General features: G+C 40.3%; 1 protein-coding gene across 22 annotated transcripts in view; it reads left to right on the forward strand.

The window, feature by feature from the left end:
• The window catches only part of PTPN5 (protein tyrosine phosphatase non-receptor type 5), a 90,241-nt gene that overhangs the window by 48,500 nt on the left and 19,935 nt on the right, over positions 1 to 21,806 (forward strand). For 15 of the 22 annotated variants that reach the window (XM_075094612.1, XM_075094609.1, XM_075094614.1 and 12 more), the window contains 7 exons: positions 610 to 791; positions 1,700 to 1,819; positions 3,643 to 3,726; positions 6,910 to 7,104; positions 9,968 to 10,206; positions 13,517 to 13,706; positions 16,785 to 16,869. In XM_075094612.1, coding sequence (XP_074950713.1) covers positions 610 to 791; positions 1,700 to 1,819; positions 3,643 to 3,726; positions 6,910 to 7,104; positions 9,968 to 10,206; positions 13,517 to 13,706; positions 16,785 to 16,869 — 1,095 coding nt within the window. The remainder of the gene's footprint in view (positions 1 to 609; positions 792 to 1,699; positions 1,820 to 3,642; positions 3,727 to 6,909; positions 7,105 to 9,967; positions 10,207 to 13,516; positions 13,707 to 16,784; positions 16,870 to 21,806) is intronic. The other 7 variants (XM_075094624.1, XM_075094625.1, XM_075094623.1 and 4 more) reach the window with 2 other exon arrangements.

Genomic DNA, 21,806 nt, shown 5'->3' on the forward strand with positions numbered 1-21,806 from the left:
GAATGGAATAGCATTACAATGTTATTAAATAGATTATGAGTAGAGTATGAATTTATCCAAGAAGTAGGTTATTAGAATAAAGTCTATTTTGTTAGTGCCTTAGGACACTCAGCCAAAATCCAGAGCCCTTGAGCACTATTCAGACACATAATGTCTGTACCTCAGAGATCTATAAATTAAATTAGACAAAGCAGACAAATAAGGGAAATAGAGAAATTGAGGCAGGGAGGGACAAAATGGGTTCTCTGCCACCCTGTAGCTGGGAAGTGTGGAGCTAGGAAATAGTACAGATGGTTCCTTTTAAAAAGTAAAAACTAAAAGGTGCAGCAATGTAAATGAGAATTTATTAACAACAAAGCTCAGAATCTGCACCTCCGGAAAGAAAGGGAAAATAATTTATCCACCCACACTCACTTTTTTTCTGACGAAGGCAGGTGAATACAGCTGCACTAATAGAATGTGACGCTCACAATCCTGAGCTCTACTTACTGATGCAGAACTGAGAGGTAACCACCGTCTCTAGGAAAGCAATAATAGCCCTTGCAGGCTCCTCAGTGGCTGCAAGGGTTAATACTATTCATTCCCTGCACATGTCATTTTCACATGAAGGTCTTTCCAATCCCACTGTTATGGAGTCAATGGATGAAGCTGAAGGACAACAAGGACAGCTGAACAGGAAGGAGCATTCCCTCAAAACCTCCCAGAAAACAGCACTGGTTGGTTGGGCTGCCCGGTGGAATGGATTAATGCCTGGAGACAGCATGTATCTGTTTGTCCTCTCACAGATACTGGTAAGGCAGCTTGTCATAGCTTTGAAATGCTGGGACCCTTCTTTTAAGCTTTGTTGGATTGGGAGGTTTCCTCCTTTTTCATTGTAGGTTTAGCAGTGGACATAGCTGCAGTCCTCCCATTTCTGTCAGCCACCTCTCACAGCCTTGCTTTGCAAACAGCTCCTGCCTTTTGATGTCCCAGACTCCCATCCCATTCCCTGCCCCTCGGCCAAATGACCCATCTCCTAACAAATGCATCTACTGTAGCTGATCCCTATGGGGTAGATAACCATATTGTTAAAAAGTGGATTGGGCGATGTATCCTTTTCAAGTTGCAGCATGCCCTTCTTGGATGGGGATGAGGGTATACCTCTCTGTGAGGGTGCTAAATACCAATATCATTGCTTTTCTAGTTTTATGTTAACTGTGGTGTGTGCAGCAACCTTAAGTGGTTCAAATGAAATGTTTTAATGTATGTATCTGTTTATAGGGATACCTGTATGAACATGGCTATTTGTGAGAACTTTGCATAGTGTGGATAGGCCTTTAATAGTCTTTTAATAACATACAAAGTTCACTAAATTACCAGTTTTGATCTAAAACTAATAATGCTGAAAGTTCAGAAGTCTGAGGAATTGGCTGCTGTTTTGATGGACAGGCTACTTATGGGCAGCCTGTTTGCTATGTAGATCGGAGTAAGCTTGCTTACCTTAGTGATACGCATCTAGTTAATTGTAGCGGAGCATTTAGCATTCAGTCTTTTTATTCTTGTTAAGCTACAGCCTAGAAAATACCTGACTTCGTAAAGCAAAAATGATGATCAACATGAAATCAATGAGAACTAAATTAGTTAATTATGCAGTCTTGAAATGAAAACGAATGTTTGGATAATGAGATGCTTATTATGTATTTTCTGATTGATTACACAGCTTCTCTGCATGATGCTGTGGTACAGCACTTATGGGACCATCCCAGCAGCTCAGAATGCCATTGGCCTGCTGTCTTACTTGCTTACCCCGTTTAAGCAGTTTTTGTCAGATCAAGGGGAGGTAAGTCCCTGTACTCCTATCTGATTATATAGTTGATGTCAGTAGCCTTGGTGGTGCTTCTAAGATCGCTTCTGATTAAAAGCACAATACACATGTTCTTCCTATAATACAGTGACTGCTGCATTGTGTGTGCATCCTGAAACAGTGAAGAGTTTTCTGAAAATAGAGCCATATTTTATCTTCAAGATACAAGGCTGAATTTTTGGCTATGATATTAGATCATCATTAGCAGGGCAGATTTTTCATAATGTGCAAATGAAACAAAGCAAAAAGAAATCAGCCCACTAAGGTTTAGCCCACAGTAAAGGGAGAGCTAGAACTTAATTTAATAGGATGGATAGAAGTTTAAATTCTAGAAGATCAACCCACATAAAGGGTGCAAATCAAAAGATAGTAATAAAATTCTGTTTTTGTTGAGTGTTTAGAGCATATCTATGTGCAGTAAAAGTATTTCAGGTGTACTAGGTGTACAGATTCAATTATATCTACAAAGCTACACTAGTAAAATTGCTTAGCTTCTCACCATGGCATAATGACACATATACCAGTATGATTCATCTGATAAATTACTGGGGTAATTATACCCAGTGCAGATTTCTCTAGTGTGGACAGAACCTTAAATAAATGGTGAGCAGCTACTTTAATAAACCAGGCAACATATATTTGCTATCAGAATGTTTAGATTCATCGTATATAATCTTTGTAGCAGAGGCTATGCAGTACAAATACAAAATCTGACCTGGTGCCTCTTGTGGCTGAAGTAGAGTGGAGACTTTTTCCTGTGTTCGCTTAAAAATGTTTGTGCTATGTGTCACCTGTTTTTTGTTTATTTGAAAGAAGCGCTTTTTTTTGTCCTTTCTTAGTTGGCTTTATTACGCACAATCAGAGCTCTTAATAGAGCATTGCTTGTATCTTACTTGCAGTGGGTCGATCGTTAACAAGTTGTTCCTTACAGAAAATCCCTGATTTATAGGATTTTGACTTAGTGTTCAGTGTGGAGGAAACTGATTCCTAGAATGCTTCACAAGAACACCCCAAGTATGACCCTGTGCAAATGTTCATGCATATCTTTGAAGACTGTTTATTATAGCACTAATTACAGTGCAAATTTAGACTTGAAAACAGTAAAGGCAAAGAAATCTTCTGATGTCAAAATAAGCAAATGAAAGCTTTTAACTCTGAATTTCTTTTTAGCTGTACTAGTGGGTCAGAAACAGAGGAAAATTCCTTGCCCACTGAAGTCCATTAGAATTTTATTTTGCACCTGCTATTGAGAATAGGCTGAACTCTAAACTACTTAAATATGACTAAGGCATCAGAGTGAATTTCACTGCCAGTGCTGTGAATGAGCCTGATGGTATTTCACAGAATGAGTAGAAAACGTAGAAAAATCCTCTGTGACTGGGTTTTATGTAAGGACCCACGAACAGTACTAAACATTCTTCAAAGCCCTTTGCCAGAGTATAAAATTACACTGACTGTGGCAATGAACATGGGTCCAGGCTGCAAAATTGAATTGTGGATCCAGATCTCAATTTTGACAATGTATGAGGGTAGCAAGCAGATTGCCTGTTGGCCTTCACAGTGAAATCCAGTTTTTAGACCTTCTGAGATGCTGAGGCTTAGACATGGTTTCAATTTCAGTCTTCTCCAAAGCCTGGCATTTTTCTGTTGGTGGGTTTTCCATGGACGAGAGTAATACATGATTAAATCTACATAGGAAATCCAAGAATGAATACACAGTTTGCCAAGAGCATGCGTGCAGACACTGCGCGGTGCCCCTAAATACTTTATGAATCATTGTCAATTCTGTTGATTCACAGGACCTGACTAGAATCGGGAGCATTGTGGTATCATACATCCTGCTGTCTTTAGCTTCCCTAGGACTGTTATTTGTAGGATCTCTGGTAAGTTATGATACTGTGCAAACTTTTGCCCTTTTTCAGTGAGTTTTTATAAGAGGTCTAATCTACCAGAAGTTGTTGATATTATGCCCAAGCTGATTGTAAACCAATGTCTTTGGGGCTATTTCTATATAATTATCTGCTTGCTTTACATACAGGAATCACAACTACACTTATCGTTACTCAGTTTCTTGATGAATTGGGGATTACACTGATGGTTTTTATTTTTTCCATCCACAGATGGGGAAAATATTTTCATTTAAATAGAAGAGATGTGGTCCAATAATAGGACCATCTAATGTTGCTGCCTTATGAATTACTTGCAGACCATCCATTGACTTAAGTGGCAGAAATAGCTGTTCCAGAGCACCAGTGTACCTGTGAATGTAATGCCCTTGTAGACATAGGCCAAGGCTCCAACTGCAGGACACGAGTGGCATGACTACGATGAATCTAGCTAGATGTCAGCTGTTGGGAAGCAGGAAGAGTGTATTGTGTTTCTCTATTGATTGTGTAACTGGCACAAAGGTGTGTGCTAGATGGGAGACCTAGGGAGAATTCTTTTTAGGGAGCTCTAATTAAACATGGCTTTTCATACCTTGTATACTGTTCTGTTAGAGTGGGAATGCAGTTACTGAAAATGCAGGTGGAACATCACCTCCTGTCCTTACAGCAGTGCATCTCCAGGCAGCTCAGGAAGCTGAAGCTGTACCATGTACATGCTATTTGAGTGATGCACAGTATAATGAAGTACGTCATAGGATGACAGGACTGTTGGTGAGAACGGACCTCGGGAGATTGCTAGTGTAACGTGCTTGAAGCAGGGCTGTTGCCAATACTGAGTAAGGTCAGCCATGCATTTTCCTACACAGGTTTTGAAAACCTCCAGAGAAGGAGATGTAGCATCTCTCTGGGCACCTGCGTCGCGACTGCATGGCACTCTTGGGGAAGAATTTTTTCCTAATGTCTGATATGAATTTCCCAAAGCTGAACGTCTCAGCTAATTTCTGCAGTTTGTGGCCATTGTCCTTTGTGGTATATGCTGCCACTACCGAGAAGAGTATGGCTGCACCATTCCTGGAGCTGCCCTTCAAGTAGTTGAAAGCTGCTGTTAGATCACCCCAGCCTCCTCTTTGCCAGGCTGAACAAGCCCAAATCCCTCCATCTTTTTCAAAGGGCATGCGATCAAGACCCTGACCTCCTTTGTAGTCCTCTACTGGGTCCACTCCTGTTTGCCCTTCTCTGTCTTAAACCAGAGGGCCTAAAATCAGACACAGTATTCAAGGTGCAGCCGCATCAGTGCAAAGGAGATGGGAATGATACTTCCTTTGATTTGCTGGCCACACTCCCTGCTAGGAAGTTTGTCATATTACATACTATGGTTAAGTTCACTCAGCAGTGGAATCTTCTGTTCAATGTGTCGGGTGAATGTGCTTTTTAAGACCCTTCACAAGGCAAGTAATTAGTGTCAATACCTCCATTATTGTGATCACTGATGTAGGCAAGGAAGTTTGCTGGGCTTATGCAATTTTCTGCCTTCTTGAAGCTGCTGTTCCTTATCCAGATGAATTTTGTCCTCAGAAAATAAACTTCTGGCGATTTTGTAGTGCAAATATTAAAGAACAAAAATGAGACGTCTGAGAATAGTGATGAACTGTGTGAGTTCTAGGTAATTTTGCAGCAAAACATCCTGAGCTAGAAACCAAAATAGCAGAGGTGTGATTTCTCTGCATATCCAACCTAACTGTTGCTGCATTGAAACATTTTATTGCTTGACCCATTCTTAGCTTAGCAAGTAACTTCAAATGAAAGCTCTTTGTGACCAAAAATCCTGGCCTCAGTTTGAACTGCTTTGCATATGTAGTAATTCCTTGCAAGTGAACACTTATACCAGTGTAGATAAGAGCAGACTTGGCCCTTTTTTAGGTGTTGCTTAAAACTTTTGTACAGAAAACATCTTTATAACAATTTCCACATAGTCAAGCTTGCTCTGTGTTGTATTCCTGCGGTCTGTGCTAACAGTATCCGAGCTAGAGTGGAGGCACGAATGTCTCTGTGTGACAGCCTGTTCTCTGGATGAATCGCAGAGAACCAGAACATAAGAAATGCCCTGTGAGGTCAGGCCAATGGTCCATCTTGTCCAGTGTGTTCTCTCTAACAGTGGCATTACAAAGGAGAGGCTGCTCAGAGAGAGCATATGAGCCTTGTCCCTTCTTCCTACCTGTTGTGGTTTAACCTTAGTTGGCAACAGATGGTTGCTCACCCTCCCACCTGGCAGGAAGGGGGAGAGAATCGCAAGGGTAAAAGTAAGAAAACTCGGGTTGAGACAAGAACAGTTTAATGACTGAAATCAAATAAAATAATAATTTTTTTAAATTGTAATGAAAAGGAAAACAACAAAAAAAGAGAGAAACAAAACCCAGGAGAAAGAAGTAATGCCACTGCTCACAGACCAATGGGTCCAGCCAGTCCATGAGCAGCAATTGCTGTGCCCTTGCCAACTCCCCCCAGTTAATATACTGAACATGATGTCATATGTTATGCAGTATCTCTTTAGCCAGTTTGGGTCAGCTGTCCTAGCTTTGCTTCCTCCCAGCTTCTTGTGCACCTCCTCACTTGAAGAGCATGGGAAGCTGAAAAGCCCTTGACTTAGTATAAGAACCACTTAGTAACAACTAAAATATCTCTGTGTTTGTCACATTATTCTCATGCTAAATCCAAAACGTTGCACTATATCAGCTACTAGGAGGAAAATTAACTCTATTCCAGCTGAAACTAGGACACTACCTGCCTGTTACCTTACTATCTGACAGTCATAGAATCATAGAATGGTTTGGGTTGGAAGGGATGTTTAAAGGTCAGCTTGTCCAAACCCCCTGCAGAGAACAGGGACATCTTCAACTAGATCAGGTTGCTCAGAGCCCTGTCCAACCTGACCTTGACTGTTTCCAGAGGTGGGGCATCTACCTCCTCTCTGGGCAACCTGTTCCGGTGTTTTACCACCCTCATCATAAAATGTTTCTTCTGTATATCTAGCCTGAATCTACCCTCTTTCAGCTTAAAACCATGACCCCCTGTCCTATCGCTACAGGCCCAACTGAAAAGTCTGTCCCCATCTTTCTTATAAGCCCCCTTTAAGTATTGAAAGGCCACAACAAGGTCACACCTGTGCCTTTTCTTCTCCAGTCTGAACAGCCCCAAATCTCTCAGCCTGTCCTCATAGGAGAGGTGCTCCAGCCGTTGGATCATTTCTGTGGCCCTCCTCTGGACCCACTCCAACTGTCCATGTCTTTCCTGTGCTGGGGGCCCCGGAGCTGGACGCAGTACTCCAGGTGGGGTCTCACCAGAGCAGAGTTGAGGGTGAGAATCACCTCCCTCGAGGTAATGCAGCCCAGGTCATGCTGCTCTGCTATTTGAAACATCTGCTTCTAGCACTATCTAGGGAATAAGGTGTAAAATAATCACAAACTGCACATTGAAAATAATGTATTGGTGGAGCTAAGCAGGATTTCTAGAATCCCAGCCTGGTGGACAACAGAGAGTTGCATGAAGACAGTTTTCTTTATTTTCCTTGTTTCTCAGCTGAATAATATCTGTTTGATTTGGGGGTTTTTTTGTTTGGTGTTTTTTGGGGGAGGACTGGTTGGTTGGTTTGTTATTCTTGTTCTGTTTTTTTAAATGGGTTTTAAGTGATGTGCTGCCTAGAAAAGACCTTGAAGGGGTCTTTTATATTAAGGAGTGCCTTTATGAAATCTTTCTTTCCTAAATGTACCCCTTGGTCTTTGTAGATGGACATGATAGATCAGTCCTAAACTGATGTATATACTAGATGACATAACAATGAAAAGCAGCTTATACTTTTTTTTTTAAATTTGGTAACTGTGGTAACTTACAGTAAAGCTTTAGTAATTCCCTGGGGAAGGAAGAAAATGTGCCTTTTTATCAGGTACTTGTTGTTTTAATGTAGAGCAATAACAGTTGGGCCACCAAACGAGGCTAAGAATTGGTGGTCAAGCGGTTTCTTGTGATACCAAGAGAAGAGAGGCCCTGTCTGGTCTTTGCACTTGTTAAAGTCCAGCTCCTCCCTGTATTAGGGCATTAGTGACTCTAATACATGCAGAGCAAATTTTTCAAGACAGCAGACCTCAGCTAAGGTTTGAAGCCCTTTTCTGAGAATACCCAGGCACCAGAATGTGTTGGGAAGTTAGCAATCATTGTGAAAATCAAAGACTGGATAGAGTGCTTGAGGCTTATATAACTGATGCTGTCCATTTTTTGTCTCATATAATGGTGTTTTAAGACCTATCTAGCTGCAGAGAGCCAGCATAGAGCTGTCTAGTCCTCCTGAACGGGTTTTCAGAGCTGACTGTTTTTTCCATTGTTTAGTTTAACCCCATGACTCTTAAGTATAACTTTAATCTTTTCTAGTGTCTTAGGCAGCTCCTTACTTGCCACACAGCTCTTTCAATCTAATGAAAAGCTGCTTTGTTTCTAGGGTGAACTTTTTGTTCCTTTGGATTTACAGTACGTTAAATCACCAGTAAAATCAATCCTGTGTCACCATACCACCTCTAGAATCTGTAATAGATAATTGGTACCTAGACCTGCAACTTGGCCCTCAGCACAAGTGTTGAGTTTAGTAACAACAGCACTCTCCAGCAGTACAAAGTTGTTGAGCAAATACTTTACACTGAACTGCTCGTCTATTACAGTTTTGCAGTATGTGAAAGAATCATGACTAGTACTGTGGGACTGCCAAGCTCCAGAAGTCATCTTGGGGAATGAAAATAGAATCAGATCTTCAAGCTTCTTGCATGTCATCCATCAGGCCAAGCATGTAGGATACACTTGGTTCAGATTTGGCCCAAAATTTGTATAAAATGAAAGTGTAGTAATCATATTCCTGTGTTTGCTTTTGTACTTACTCTGTACTCTGATTAACTGAAACAAAAAAACATTTTGTGTGAAGTAACTGTCAAATGAATACTGCTGCTTTGTGAGTGTCTAACATTAGCTAAAGGTGACTATGGACAGAAATTAGAACTTGCTTCACTTCCTTTCATTCTTTCTCAGGGAAATGAGAGTACATGAAGGCATACAGGCATGAAAAAATAGTTGTTTAAAATCACATACGAGCTAATGTGCTTTAGTAGCCTAGGAAGAGAAATTTGACCATTTTTAATGGCACATTTTCTAAATTCAACTGCCCATTTAAAACCCGTATAAGAAAAGGATGGAAGAGGCTTTACTTCGGAAAATACAACCTGTTCTTAGTCTCAAAAGGATGCATGACAGTACAACATCGTTTGTGTAACAAATAGCCTGAGTTGTATTGCTCCTAGTTCAATGCTAGAGGGATAAAGATGGCCTAAGGTTCCAGATCCTAGAATTCAGAGGTGGACTTGAAATATTTAACTGAGGCTTCTGTGTAGGATTAAACAGTCTACTGATGCAATCTACAAATCATCTAGTCTGCCACAGATTCCATGCAAACCAATATGATACACTAAATTTTTTAGGTTCATGACATTTCAAACCCTTCATCAGTTTATACTATAAACTTTAATATTACATTTATGTCCTAGAGCTTCACAAGATTTATTATTTAATGTCTATATCATGTTTAAATTGGATAATTAGATCATAAAACAGGCTTTGCCACTGACCAGAAACTGAAATGGGCATTCTGAGCCTCAAAACCAGGTGCGTCAAAATCAAGGCCTCTTTTAAAAATGATTGATTTATACATGAATTTGGGGTACAGTGCCAGACTATCAAAGATGTTCAGTTCAGGAAAAAATTTTACTTTTCTTAACCCAGCTATATCTAAATTGTAGATGGAAAACCATTAAGTCAGGGGAGATGTGATTTGTAGAATAGTATTTTAGATTTTTTTGTAAACAAGCTTAGGAAGGGTAAGAAACTGAACAAAAGGACAGTGATATCACATTGGCTTGCATATGATGGTCACAAGCACATTCTGCTTCCACTGTATCCCTGAGTTAAGCCTGGCCAGCTCTGTGGAAACCTCTGTGGCTGAAAGCAGGTTTGAATGGGTAGATGTGAATCCTTGTAACATGCACTACAAAGCTACTCCTGCATAGAACATTCCTGTCCTTTTCAATACTCTCCAATTCTAATACATTATAGTGACCTGGGATGCTGCCCTAAAGCCTCACCCTCTAGGCTGTGTGGAAGGGCTGGCAACAAGCAGAAAGCTTTTTTAAATGTTTGTTTCCTCCAGTTTTGGCACCTACTCAGAGCCCGTCCAGACCCCCCCTTTCCACTACAAGAGGACAGACGCCAATCTGTGAGCCGGCAGCCTTCATTCACGTACTCAGAGTGGACAGAGGATAAAAATGAGGATGACTTCCTAGATTTGGATCCTGTACCGGAGACTCCGGTCTTTGACTGCGTAATGGACATTAAAGTGGAGACAGATCCAGCTACTCTAACGGTTAAATCCGTGGGCTTGCAAGAAAGGTAGGGTAGATGTGATTAATAGGGGAAAGTCTGGTCCCAGATTTTGTGGATTTAGGAGTTCTGTGCCTAGTAGGAAGCTTTATTGCCTTCATGAATGTCACCTTAAAATGTGGTTTTAAAGCCAAGCACCTGCTTTATCTCCTGTCTTGTTTTCAGTCCAGTTATAAATGTATTGGCCAAAAAACATACAGTTTCTAGACAGCTGTCAACAAGTGTTATTCAAAAGCGTCATTTAGACGGCTGTCAACAAGTGTTATTCCAAAGCATCATTTCTTTCCTTTGAAATATCCATTTGTATTTGGTGAGTCTCTTGCCATTCCCCAAGATGGCAACTGTATAGCATGAAATCCACTAAAGGGTGGTAAAAGCTTTTACCTCTGAAAGAGGTGGATCTTGTCAATTTTTTTCTGTCACTCAAGCTGGAGGATTAATCCTTTTTTCAAAAGCAAACCACAGGACACAGTAATCTGCAATAATTCTCATATAAGTTAGTCCAAAAGTAAGTTAATTCCTTTGAAATTAACCCAGTAATGAAACTTTGGGGTTAGCTGGTATTCGCTCCTTGAACCAGCAGGGCAATGGAGCTTCTTGGAGAGATTCACAGCTGGGAAAAAGCAGTTTTAAGATAAAAGGAAGATAGGAGTGAAGCAGTATTGATTTGTGTTGCATTTCTCCACCTTCACTCATACATCTCACAGGAAGGTCACCTGTAATGGGTGAACTCTAAAAGGCCCAGAGGTGGGTGAATTCCAGAATGTGTGAGCTGGGGCAGGGGAATCTTCAGTGGAGTTACTGAGTGTGCAGTCAGACGGAACCATCCTTACCTGTTCATCCATATGATTATTTTATTTTCACTTTGCCAGCATGTCTGTGTGCATGAGTGAATGGATGAGTGAAAGGAAGTACACCAGACTTAGCACCCTCCTCTCTGAGGCTGAGGTTGGTTTAAGGTTTCTGTCCTTTCTTCTGTGGACCACAGAAAACCTGAGTTTATATTGTTGGCAGCCTGCATCTTGTTCTGTTCTGTGTTCTTTCAGTTGTCTTAGTGAAAGAGAACAAAGATCTTGAGGACAGAAATCCTATGAAGAAATTCTGCAAAGGTGACGATGTTATGAATAAGAAGGAGGTTACTGAAGGGCCCAAAGTAGCGAAGTATCACCTTTCCTTATTTCTAGATTTTGAAGCTTAACAGGAGTTCTAACCAGAGTTAATTCTCATATCTAAAGCTTAAAGGGCAGAACTTAGATTTGAAAAGGAGTGATGCTGAGTTTCCAAAGTGCCACATGACACAGTAAGAGGGAATGTTACAGAAAAGGCTTTTAATTTGCACTCTGTGAGCTTAGAATGTTTTTTCCTCACTTTTATTGTATATTATAACATCTGTCCTAAAATGTCCTACCTTTTATTGTTATATTCTTCTACTTTTTAAATACAAGATTGCAGTAACCTCTAGGGCTTGTCCCTGAACCTGCTGCTGTCAGTGAGTTTTTTCCCATTGTTTTTCATTATGGGCAAGACTGGCCTTAAAATGCATCACCATCCCTGATTTCATTTGATCTTTCTCATTTTAAAGATGCTGACATTTCTTCTCAGGTAACCGCTAGCCTGCAGGAAAGATACTGTTTCAAGAGAATTGGGGAATATCAGTTGATTGAAGTAATGAGTTACAATTAAAAACCATCAACAAAGTAGAGATGGGAAAAAAGAAAGCAACTGCTTGAAGTGCACACACTAGGTAGAATTTTATGCTTACGATGTAAAATAAACTTGTTTTCAACATACACGTGTACTTCAGAAGCCAGACATCATTTCAGGTTTGGGCTGTGCTGACAGATTTCATTTACATCAAGCATTGGTCACTCTTCTCTGGTGCTGTGTTGAATTATCTACCTATCCCACTTTTGCACCCATTTTGCTTCCCCATCTTACTTCCCTCTCATTCTTTATCCACCTATGCCAATAGAAGAGTAGTCACTAGCTAAATTTAAACAGCACTGAATGTTACTCTTAAGAAGAAACAATCTCATTTCCTCATGCTGAAGAACTGTTACTATATCTATGTATGTATCCTCTTCTACCTTAAAAGAAACAAAAGCATTTGTTGTCAAAGGCATCTATTTCTGGGGAGGAATCTAGTAGCATTTTAACTGCACACAGGGAAGGCTCAAAATCTTTTGAAAGGTGTCACTAAAGATTCAGTGTCTACTACTAGTGGTCATGTTTCATCCAAAATCATTTCCCCATGACTGTGAATCATAGCAGGAGGCTGGCTGCACACTCTTTTTGGAAAAACTCCTGAATCCAGAAAAGGGCTGTGGTCCAAGTAACAACTTCTACTGTCTTTGTGAGCTAGTCATGCCTGCATGTTTGCAGTTTTTCAATAGCTCCCACAAACACCTCCCAACTAGATTTTGCCAGTTGAGAGTCATCAAAAATAGGTTTAGTGTGTGGATGCATAGAACATTACACCTAGTAATCATCATATTGTATTATTTTATTATTATGTTAAAGATATTTAAATATAGATTCACTGATGGCATTTGAATTTTACTTTTGTCGGTGATATGTGAGATTAACAGAAGCTCAGAAATGCCTTAAAACTGTATTCAATAAACAATGCAGGCATTTTGACCTTTTCATTTTACTGTGTGGCTAACTCAAAAACCACTAAAAATTCTATATTCAACAGCATATCTGTTTTTAATGTAACTGTTAAATTGTTGGGACCTTCATTTTACCCTTCTCATGATGTACTGTTCTGGAAAGAAAGTTTTTTAGGCAGAAAAATTATTCACTGTAATGGTTTGCATCTCCTGTCTTTATCTTTAGATAAAGATCTTATCCCACTGATGTTGTCTGTGCTACTAATAAATGGTTATTCAGTAGGATCTGGCCTGATAAAAACTAAGACCAATATTTTCACTTGTGGTGTCTAAAATGTCAGTCCATATTCAGGCATCCGAAAATATGGTGTGATTTACCCAAGTATAAAAACTTGTGTGAGTTGCACACTCAACACCTTTGACAAGCAAGTTGCTTTTACTTGGGTGACAAAATATACAGTTACCTCACTACAGACAACACTTTGAAAATGTCGGCCTTCATATTCCAGTGTACAAAATCATCTTCTGATCTTGTCTATACAAGAAGCATCACCCATTTTCACAGTTCGTGACCATAATGTACACAGCAGAACCCACTGGGTGCTTTTCTGAAGTTGCTGTTTATCTGTCTTTGGGACTGTGTCCATGCTGACAATGATGGTCAGTCTGTTCTGCTGTAAGCAAACTCCGATGGCTCTGTTTTGCAGGAGAGGTTCAAATGTTTCACTCACACTGGATATGTGTACCCCAGGCTGTTCTGAGCAGGGTTTTGGCTATGTCATGTCACCACGGGAACAGTCAGCCCGAGAATACCTCCAGACAGCATCCAACATCCTTACTGAAGAGGAACTGCACAAGAAAGCACTGGATCCTTTCATACTCCAGGCAGAGTTCTTTGTGAGTATCTGACCTCTCTCTCTTCTAGGAGCATCAGAGGAAGGGGATATTTTGTCTCTTCTGTGAACCTTGCTATTATTTTCTGCAAGTCTAAAAGTAGTACATACAAACTCTACTTCCATCAGTGAAGCATTTAATGATGCAATTCTGAAATTGGTGATCCCTTGAAATGACAGTATCTGAAAGCTTTCAGTGAAATTGTCACTTAAAAAAGAGAATTGGTTCTGGCAACAACAAAAAAAAAGAGCTTTGTTTTCACAAGTTGTTTTTTTTTTTTTTCTGCCAGCATGCTACTTTTTACCCAAAAAATCAAACTTTTTCACTAGAGTACGGAAGAAAAGCCAAGTTTGCTGTAGGCAAAGTTTCTTGAAATATGCCTGGAGTTGCCCTAGGGATTAAATTAGTTCAAGTGCATGATCTTTGTTGTTGAATGCTTGGCATGGAGCTACTTTCCAAGCCTGAACGTTCTCCAGATAACTAAAGCACAGGATGGCTATGTCATTCAGCAGGAGCTGTATAAAGTATGTTTTACAGGGTTTTTTTGCACAAAAATTATTTACTAGTTGTAAGCTGCTCTGTCAGTTGCTTTTAGGATTCTGAAGTATGTTTCCTTAGCTCACTGTATCCAGTGTTGCTTTGGGAGAAAGAATTCTTTGCCCCGTTTTGGGAAATAATATACGTACACAGATGAAGCAAGTAGTTGAAAACTAGATTTCTAAGTAATTCAGGATAAAGGCTAGATACATTTTGGTGTAGTAAGTACACTGGCTTTTAGATCTTTGCATTCTGAGAGTCTCTTCCTTAACTGCTTGAGTGTCCGTGTGATAGGCCTTGTCATGTTTGTTGTACCTGGCAAAACATATGCAAAATGCTGCAGTGGGTATGAGTATTATGTCTACTAGGCAGAGTTGTAAATTCCTGCACAAGATGGGAGGTAACCAGGGTACAGCCTTCGGATGCTGAGGTATTTCAGAGCACATGATCAAGAGCTACTGAAGTTAATGCTGCCAAGTCAAGTATTCTCTTAAGCATGGAATCTCAGCAGAGCAGGAGGAAGATGATGTTTTGCAACATAACAGCCCTTTCAGCCTGTCCTCCTTATCACCTGCAAGGGTCTGAAAGGGCAGGAGTAACACTTTGAGTATCACTTGCTGTCTTCCCTCCTTGTGCATTTTCAGGGTTGTGGGTTTTTTTTTCCACTTTTTTTTCCGCTTTACAGAGGGAGATGAAATAGTCTGGACTTCTGTTTTAAAACAGACCACCAGATATCTGTGGCCTTTAATTCACTTGGTGCTGTACAAGTTGAAGAAAAGCAGCTTTTGAGTAGGCAAGCCCTGATTCTTTTAAAGTAAAGCATCTATTGCTGTTCTAGAGAGCAAACGTTTGCTTAGCGAATGTCTGAATTGACTGCTGAACAAGTCCACATACAGTTTCTTCAGTCTCTGAGGTGCACTGTAGCTTTTAAGCAAGGATGATAATGTTAGAAGTAGGAAAATATATGCTTCATTTTTCTAAGAGATTTTTTAATTAATTTTCCTGGTGTTCAGAAAAATCATTCAACAGTCAAACTATCCCAAGTCGTTTTTATTCTTTAATGAAAACTGAAAAAGCCTAGATAAAAATGCTGTGTAACCAAAAATGTTATTTCTGTAATTAAAAATTGTAAACTAGTTTGGTTGTTGTTTTGGTTTTTTTTTAATGAAACAGTTATCACCAGCTAGCTCTGCATCATGTATTTTCAGTCTGTCCCACCTACTTGATTTTCAAAGTCCAGATCCACGATGAAGCCAGCAGCTGTGTTTCATTTTGGAAGAAAAGTCAGAGAGGGTGTCACTTGTAGGGCTAAGGCCTGAAACTCTTATAAGACCTAGAGTTTTTACCCAGAAGTCCTATTGATGTCACCAAGAATTTGCTTGAGCAGTGAATGACTAAGTCCCAAAGACAGACCATGGAGCTTGGCTCAAGAAGAGTGTTGGGCAACTAAATACCATGTAACAATTGAGGAAAACATGAAGGTTTCATTCCCATGCAGGTCCTTGAATTGATAGGAAACTACTTCCAACAAAATGTTTTAATCATTAATTGCCTCTGGTTAAGCCCAACAGTACACTCAGGGCTGTGTAAGAGGCAGAATACAGATGGTCAGTCTTCTAAAGCTCCAGAATTTAACACAGTCCATAGCTCTGCTCATCTTAATTTCTTTGCAGAGTGAGGCTTATCTTACTCAACTCTGACTGCCATTACCAGTATGTCCAGTACTGGCCACTCAAGTCCAGTGTGCAGCAGCTAGGATGACCAGCTCTGCTCCCAAACTCACATGAGCCCTTTCTCTGCTGAGCCTGGTTGACACATCCCATCTCATCACATGCCTACTGACTCCAGTTGGTGGAAGGTTCCTGTTTGTTCCTGCCTGATGTTGCCCACTTACTTGCAGGAGATGAGTAGTGGAGAACAAGAAGCCACTCCATCTTTGTGTTCTTTGGATCAGTAGTGTAGAGAGCAGGTAGTCCCCGAACGCTTGTTTGCTGTCCTTGCACATGGACCTTTAAAGTGTCATGAGCAAAAAGAGTGGCATTCCTTTAGCTCTATAGAGTCAAGTCAGTACACCAACCTGTCATAATATAGGTCATAATTCGTTGCTGGTGAGAGTCACTAGCAAATTATTTCCTTCCACTCTCAGAGAGGAAGGAGGAGTGTGAGTCAGAAAGGATTGTGTCTGAGGTCCATTGCTTTGGCAGCAGCGTATCTTACGTACCACCTTTTGCTTAGTTCTGTGCCTACACTTGCAATTCAGCTCTAATAATATTAGGAGCTAACATAATGCAATTGCATGTATTAACGAATTAGTCACTATAAGCATTTTCATATTAAGAATTTCAGAAAAGAAAGCCAGTGACAATAAAAGGAAACATCAGTCATATTTTGGTGGTAAATTGCTGGAAGTTCTGTACCATATGTCTCTGTTGACTTCATCACTTTGCCTCCCTCACAGGCAGGACGTAATGGGCTTGGGTTTTTTATTCCTCTTGTGAATCTAATAACACTACCTACTGTGTTTTGTTTTGTTTTTTTAAACAGGAAATTCCAATGAACTTTGTGGATCCAAAGGAATATGATATTCCAGGCTTAGTGCGTAAGAATCGCTACAAAACAATTCTCCCAAGTAAGTTTCCTGCTATTTAAGTCACTGAGGCAGGGTGGTTTATCCCACATGCTGAAGGGCTTTGCACTTTCTTTTCCAAAATGCATCATGTGCTGTCACTACCATGTATTGTCCAAAGGCCATATTTATGAAGCAGCAACATGGCTTCAAAGCATAAATCAAATTTCAGAAGAGGTACAGAGCATGAAGAACCTAAGATTCACTGAACATCAGCAGCACTTAGGTATTTAAGTCAATAGAATTGCATCTTTTGGTGCTGCTTAAAAATTCTTTCCAAGAACTTGGTGTGTTTATTCAGATGTTACTTAATGGTTTCTTTGATTAAACTCTTTAGAAGGACTAAATTCTAGCAATGTTATTTTCCTGACTGATGTGTTTCTCAGATCATGCCACAAATGCAAACTGAGAATATAGGTAGCTGGCCTGATGCTGTTAAGATGATACAGAAAATCAGAATTGTTTTTCTTTTCTATTACACTATTTTTATTTGCAGCCAGGAGTAGGAGTTTTGAGAAATATTTTGGTACAAATTTTTGCAAGTGTCATCGTTTTCCCCTGTGTCATACTTAAAGTTACTTTGACAAGTGATACAATTAGATGTCATACCTCTTTTTTTGCTCTAAGCCATTGTTGGAAGATGTCACTGCTAGCCGCAGATGCTCTATTTGCAAAGCCCAAAAGGTTTAGTGTCAGGTTAGCACAGGTAAGTGCAGAAAAGTCAAAAGTGTCCTCAGCTATACCTGTTATTTTAGTTAATGAACATGGATTGGAAATTATTCCAGAAGAGACTTTTTTGTCTAGACATGCAACTCCAGCAGCTGCAGCCAATGATCTGATGTGTGCAACCCTCCTGATGACTTTGTACTCCACCTTAGATGAGAAGTATAAAAACATTCAGCCACGTTTCACGATTTCTGTGCTAATGACGGACGTGAATCGTTCAAGTATTAATTCACTGTTTTTGCTGGAAAGGGAAGATTGCAAAAGTGGGTAGTGATTTCACATTCCCAAACTGCTAGATTTTAAAGTGATATATGTATTCTAAATTTGGTATCTAATGTGTACTTTGAGATCTGGATCCATTTTAAATATCGTATATTGGATGTTTAAATTGAACCATCAGGATTGCTGCCATTTTGAACACCCTGTTCCAGAGTTGTAAACAGATGCCAGTTGGTCCACTACCATATATTTTTAAGAATGATTACTCAGTGGGTTAATTATTTGCTGCAAACTTCATCTCAGACACATGGATATCAGCTAGCAGCCATTGTTGTCGCTTTGACCTCTCCAGATAACTAATTTCTACCCTACCGTGCAGATATTGCCAAGTTGGGTGGGAGTGCTGATCTGCTGGTGGGTAGGAAGGCTCTGCAGAGGGACCTGGACAGGCTGGATCAATGGGCCACGGCCAACTGTATGAGGTTCAACAAGACTAAGCACCAGGTCTTGTACTTGGGTCACAACAACCCCATGCAACACTACAGGCTTGGGGAAAAGTGGCTGGAGAGCTGCTTGGTGGAGAAGGACCTGGGGGTGTTGGCTGACAGCCAGCTGAACATGAGCCAGCAGTGTGCCCAGGTGGCCAAGAAGGCCAACAGCATCCTGGCTTGTATCAGGAATAGTGTGGCCAGCAGGAGCAGGGAAGTGATCATGCCCCTGTACTTGGCACTGGTGAGGCCGCACCTTGAGTACTGTATTCAGTTTTGGGCCCAGAGTACAAGACACTGAGTTGCTGGAGCGTGTCCAGAGAAAGGCAACAAAGCTGGTGAAGGGTCTGGAGAGCAAGTCTTCTGCAGAGCAGCTGAAGGAACTGGGGTTGTTTATCCTGGAGAAGAGGAGGCTGAGGGGAGACCTCACTCTCTACAAGTACAACCTGAAGGGAGGTCATAACAAGGTGGATGTTAATCTCCTCCCCCAAGTTACTAGCGACAGAACAAGAGGAAACAGCCTCAAGTTGCACCAGGGGAGGTTTAGATTGGATATTAGGGAAAAAGTCTTCACCAAAAGGGTTGTCAAGTGTTGGAACAGGCTGCTCAGGGAAGTGGTTGAGTCACCATGCCTGGAGGTATTTAAAAGCTATGTAGATGTATCACTTCTAGGGACACGGGTTAGTGACGACTTTGCAGTGTTAGGTTAATGGTTGGACTTGATGATCCTAGAGGTCTTTTCCAACTTACATGATTCTATGATTCTGCACCTCCAAGGATTAACAAGCTTATTCCAAGACCATTATGATCTGGATATTTTTTATGAATTAATTCCTAAACTAGTAACCTCTGTTCAACTTTATCCCTGGCTGTGACCAAAGGATGGCTTGATATTGCTGAGGAAAGAGGGCAGACTGTTCACTTTTATCGAACTACCTCCATTTCAAAGGGCTTGGTGCCATCAGTAAAGAGGCTAACAAGGAGAGCTAAACATCCCCTTTGTGCTTCAAAGCCAAGGACCCTGGTAAACTGTCCATGCACAAGTAGGAGAGGAAACCAGACATAAGATGAGTGAGAGTCCAGTGCTTTTCAGGATTTGACCATCCACTGACTTTTTTGTTTCTGAGCTGACCAAATGTAGCCTATGCTACCTTGAGTATCTACCTAGCGTTCCTCCAAGGTTTAGCTACAGAAACCAGTAATGTCAGGAACTGCTGAACAAGCTGCAACAGAGCAGACTCAGACAACTGATTATCATAAGGAACAGCAAATGCTTAATTACCAAACTAAAGTCAAAACTAAAATCTGAACTTGAAAAGTAACTAAAATTCCCTTACCAGCTGCATCGCCAGAAGCAATCTAGGCAGTTATCGAAAGGTAAGTAGTCACTTAACATCATGTTGAGTTACTTGCAACCCTAGAGTTGATTGTAGTAAGTGAGAGACAGGATAATAGTCTGTAATGAATCTCACTTATATTTCTTTTGTAGTAAATTCTTTTTGCAGATTCTCCAATTTTGCTGTTAGTAGTAAAATGGCTTGGAAGGTGCCTTTTGATGGCAGAAGTGTGCTTTTGGGGAAAATGCTAAGCCATTGGCTTTTCCAACTGCCAGCAGAGGTTGATTTGGATATTTCATGACTACAAATTTGCTTGCAGATAGTCCTCTTCTGGGAATGAGTCCTATGGCATTTCCTGGAAAATTATGACTTTTCTCTAAGATCTTTTGAGGCACTTTTTGAATGTATAGAAAAGCATGTTCTTGTTATAGAATTCCAGAGATGGCAAGAACTTATTGGAACACATTGTATATCAATCTCATTGAATCCTTTTCTGAAAAGTAACGTCTAGACAGACTTTTAAAATTTCTCTATAGGTCTCTTTCTTTTACACTATTTTAAGTTATGCAAAACATTTCAGTTAAATTTAGTGAGTTCCTCTAAGATGTCAGTCATAGTATCAACACAAAATGGCCATAAAAGAGACTGTGCAAAAAATAGCTGACATACCGTTTGATTTCTTAGAGATACAGATTACTACTGCTTTTTTAAAGGCATGGTGTCTTTGAACCTGGCCTGTGTACTGTTTTGTCCTGGGAGAAATGTTTTCTTTAAGAGTAGGATTTGATTTTTCTTAAATGCCTCTCTATTGAAAATTACAAATTCATACTGCAAATTCTTACATTAAAGTCTTGTTATGATTTTCTTTTTTTTTTTTAAAGAGGAGTTATTCGGGTTTATATACTTGTATAGAGATGCAATTCAGTTTCAGTTACACTTTCTGCAAAACTGTGCACATTCTTGTATTAATAATGCATTAATAGGTCTCTCTTATATGAAATAAGGTTGAACATACAACCTTAATAAATGTAAATACTATATTAAAAGGAAAATCACAAGCCAAGTATTAGAGTTTAAAGTAAAAGCATATTCTGAATAATATTTTAATATTTGTGGATACAGCAATAAAAAAGTCTACAGTGAAAAGTAACTCAACTTCTACTGCAGTTGAAGAATACTAAAAGAAGCTTGTGCTTACAAGTCGGTGGCACCTGTTGATAGAGTTCTTCAGATCCATTTTATTTCTCCCTTAAGACCCACTATGAAATGGACATGTCGTGGTTCAGCCTCAGTCAGCAACTAAACACCACGCAGCCGCTCGCTCATTCCCCCCACCGCTGTGGGACAGGGGAGAGAATCAGAAGAGCAAAAGCACAAAAAAAACCCCACTTGTGGGTTGAGATAAGAACAGGTTAATAATTACAATCAAATAATAATTATAATAATAATAACTATTATGATAATATAATAAAAAGGAAAGGGGGAAAAAGGAAAAAAAACCAGAAACAGAAACACGAACGATACAACCGCTCACCACCTGCCAACTGACGCTGCCCGTCCCTGAGCCACGATTGCTGCCTCCCTCCCCTGGCCAGCTCCTCCCAGTTAACATACTGGACATAATGTTACATGATATGGAATATCCCTTTGGTCAGTTTGAATCAGCTCTCTCAGCTGTGCCCCCTCCCCTCCCAGCTTCTTGTGCACCCTGCAGACCAGGGGAGGCTAGAAAGGTCCTTGACTAGTACAAGCGCTACCCAGCAACAACCAAAACATTGGTGTGTTATCAACATTGTTTTCATACTAAGTTCAAAGCACAGCAGTATGCCATCTGCAGTGAAGAAAATTAACTCTATCCCAGCTAAAACCATGACAGGACAATATACTCTTATTGCTGTTATTAGTGGGGAAAAATCATGTAATTGTTACTCAGACTTCATCAGGCTCCATGGATGACTGCATAAAACCCAGGCAAAGGGACTCCATGCAAGGGGTCTAACTACCCAATCCAGTGACATTTGAATAAACATATGGCAACCAGTGTCACCTTTATCATGGTATGACATGTCGTAGGCTATCAGGATTACTGATTAAAAAGCAGATTTTATCTCTTGTCTCACCATTTCCCCAGCACTAGAGATGCGAGCAAAGTTGAGCAGGAGGGAACTGT

The sequence above is a fragment of the Phalacrocorax aristotelis genome, chromosome 5 (genome assembly GCF_949628215.1).
Source record: "Phalacrocorax aristotelis chromosome 5, bGulAri2.1, whole genome shotgun sequence".
NCBI classification, from domain to species: Eukaryota; Metazoa; Chordata; class Aves; order Suliformes; family Phalacrocoracidae; genus Phalacrocorax; species Phalacrocorax aristotelis.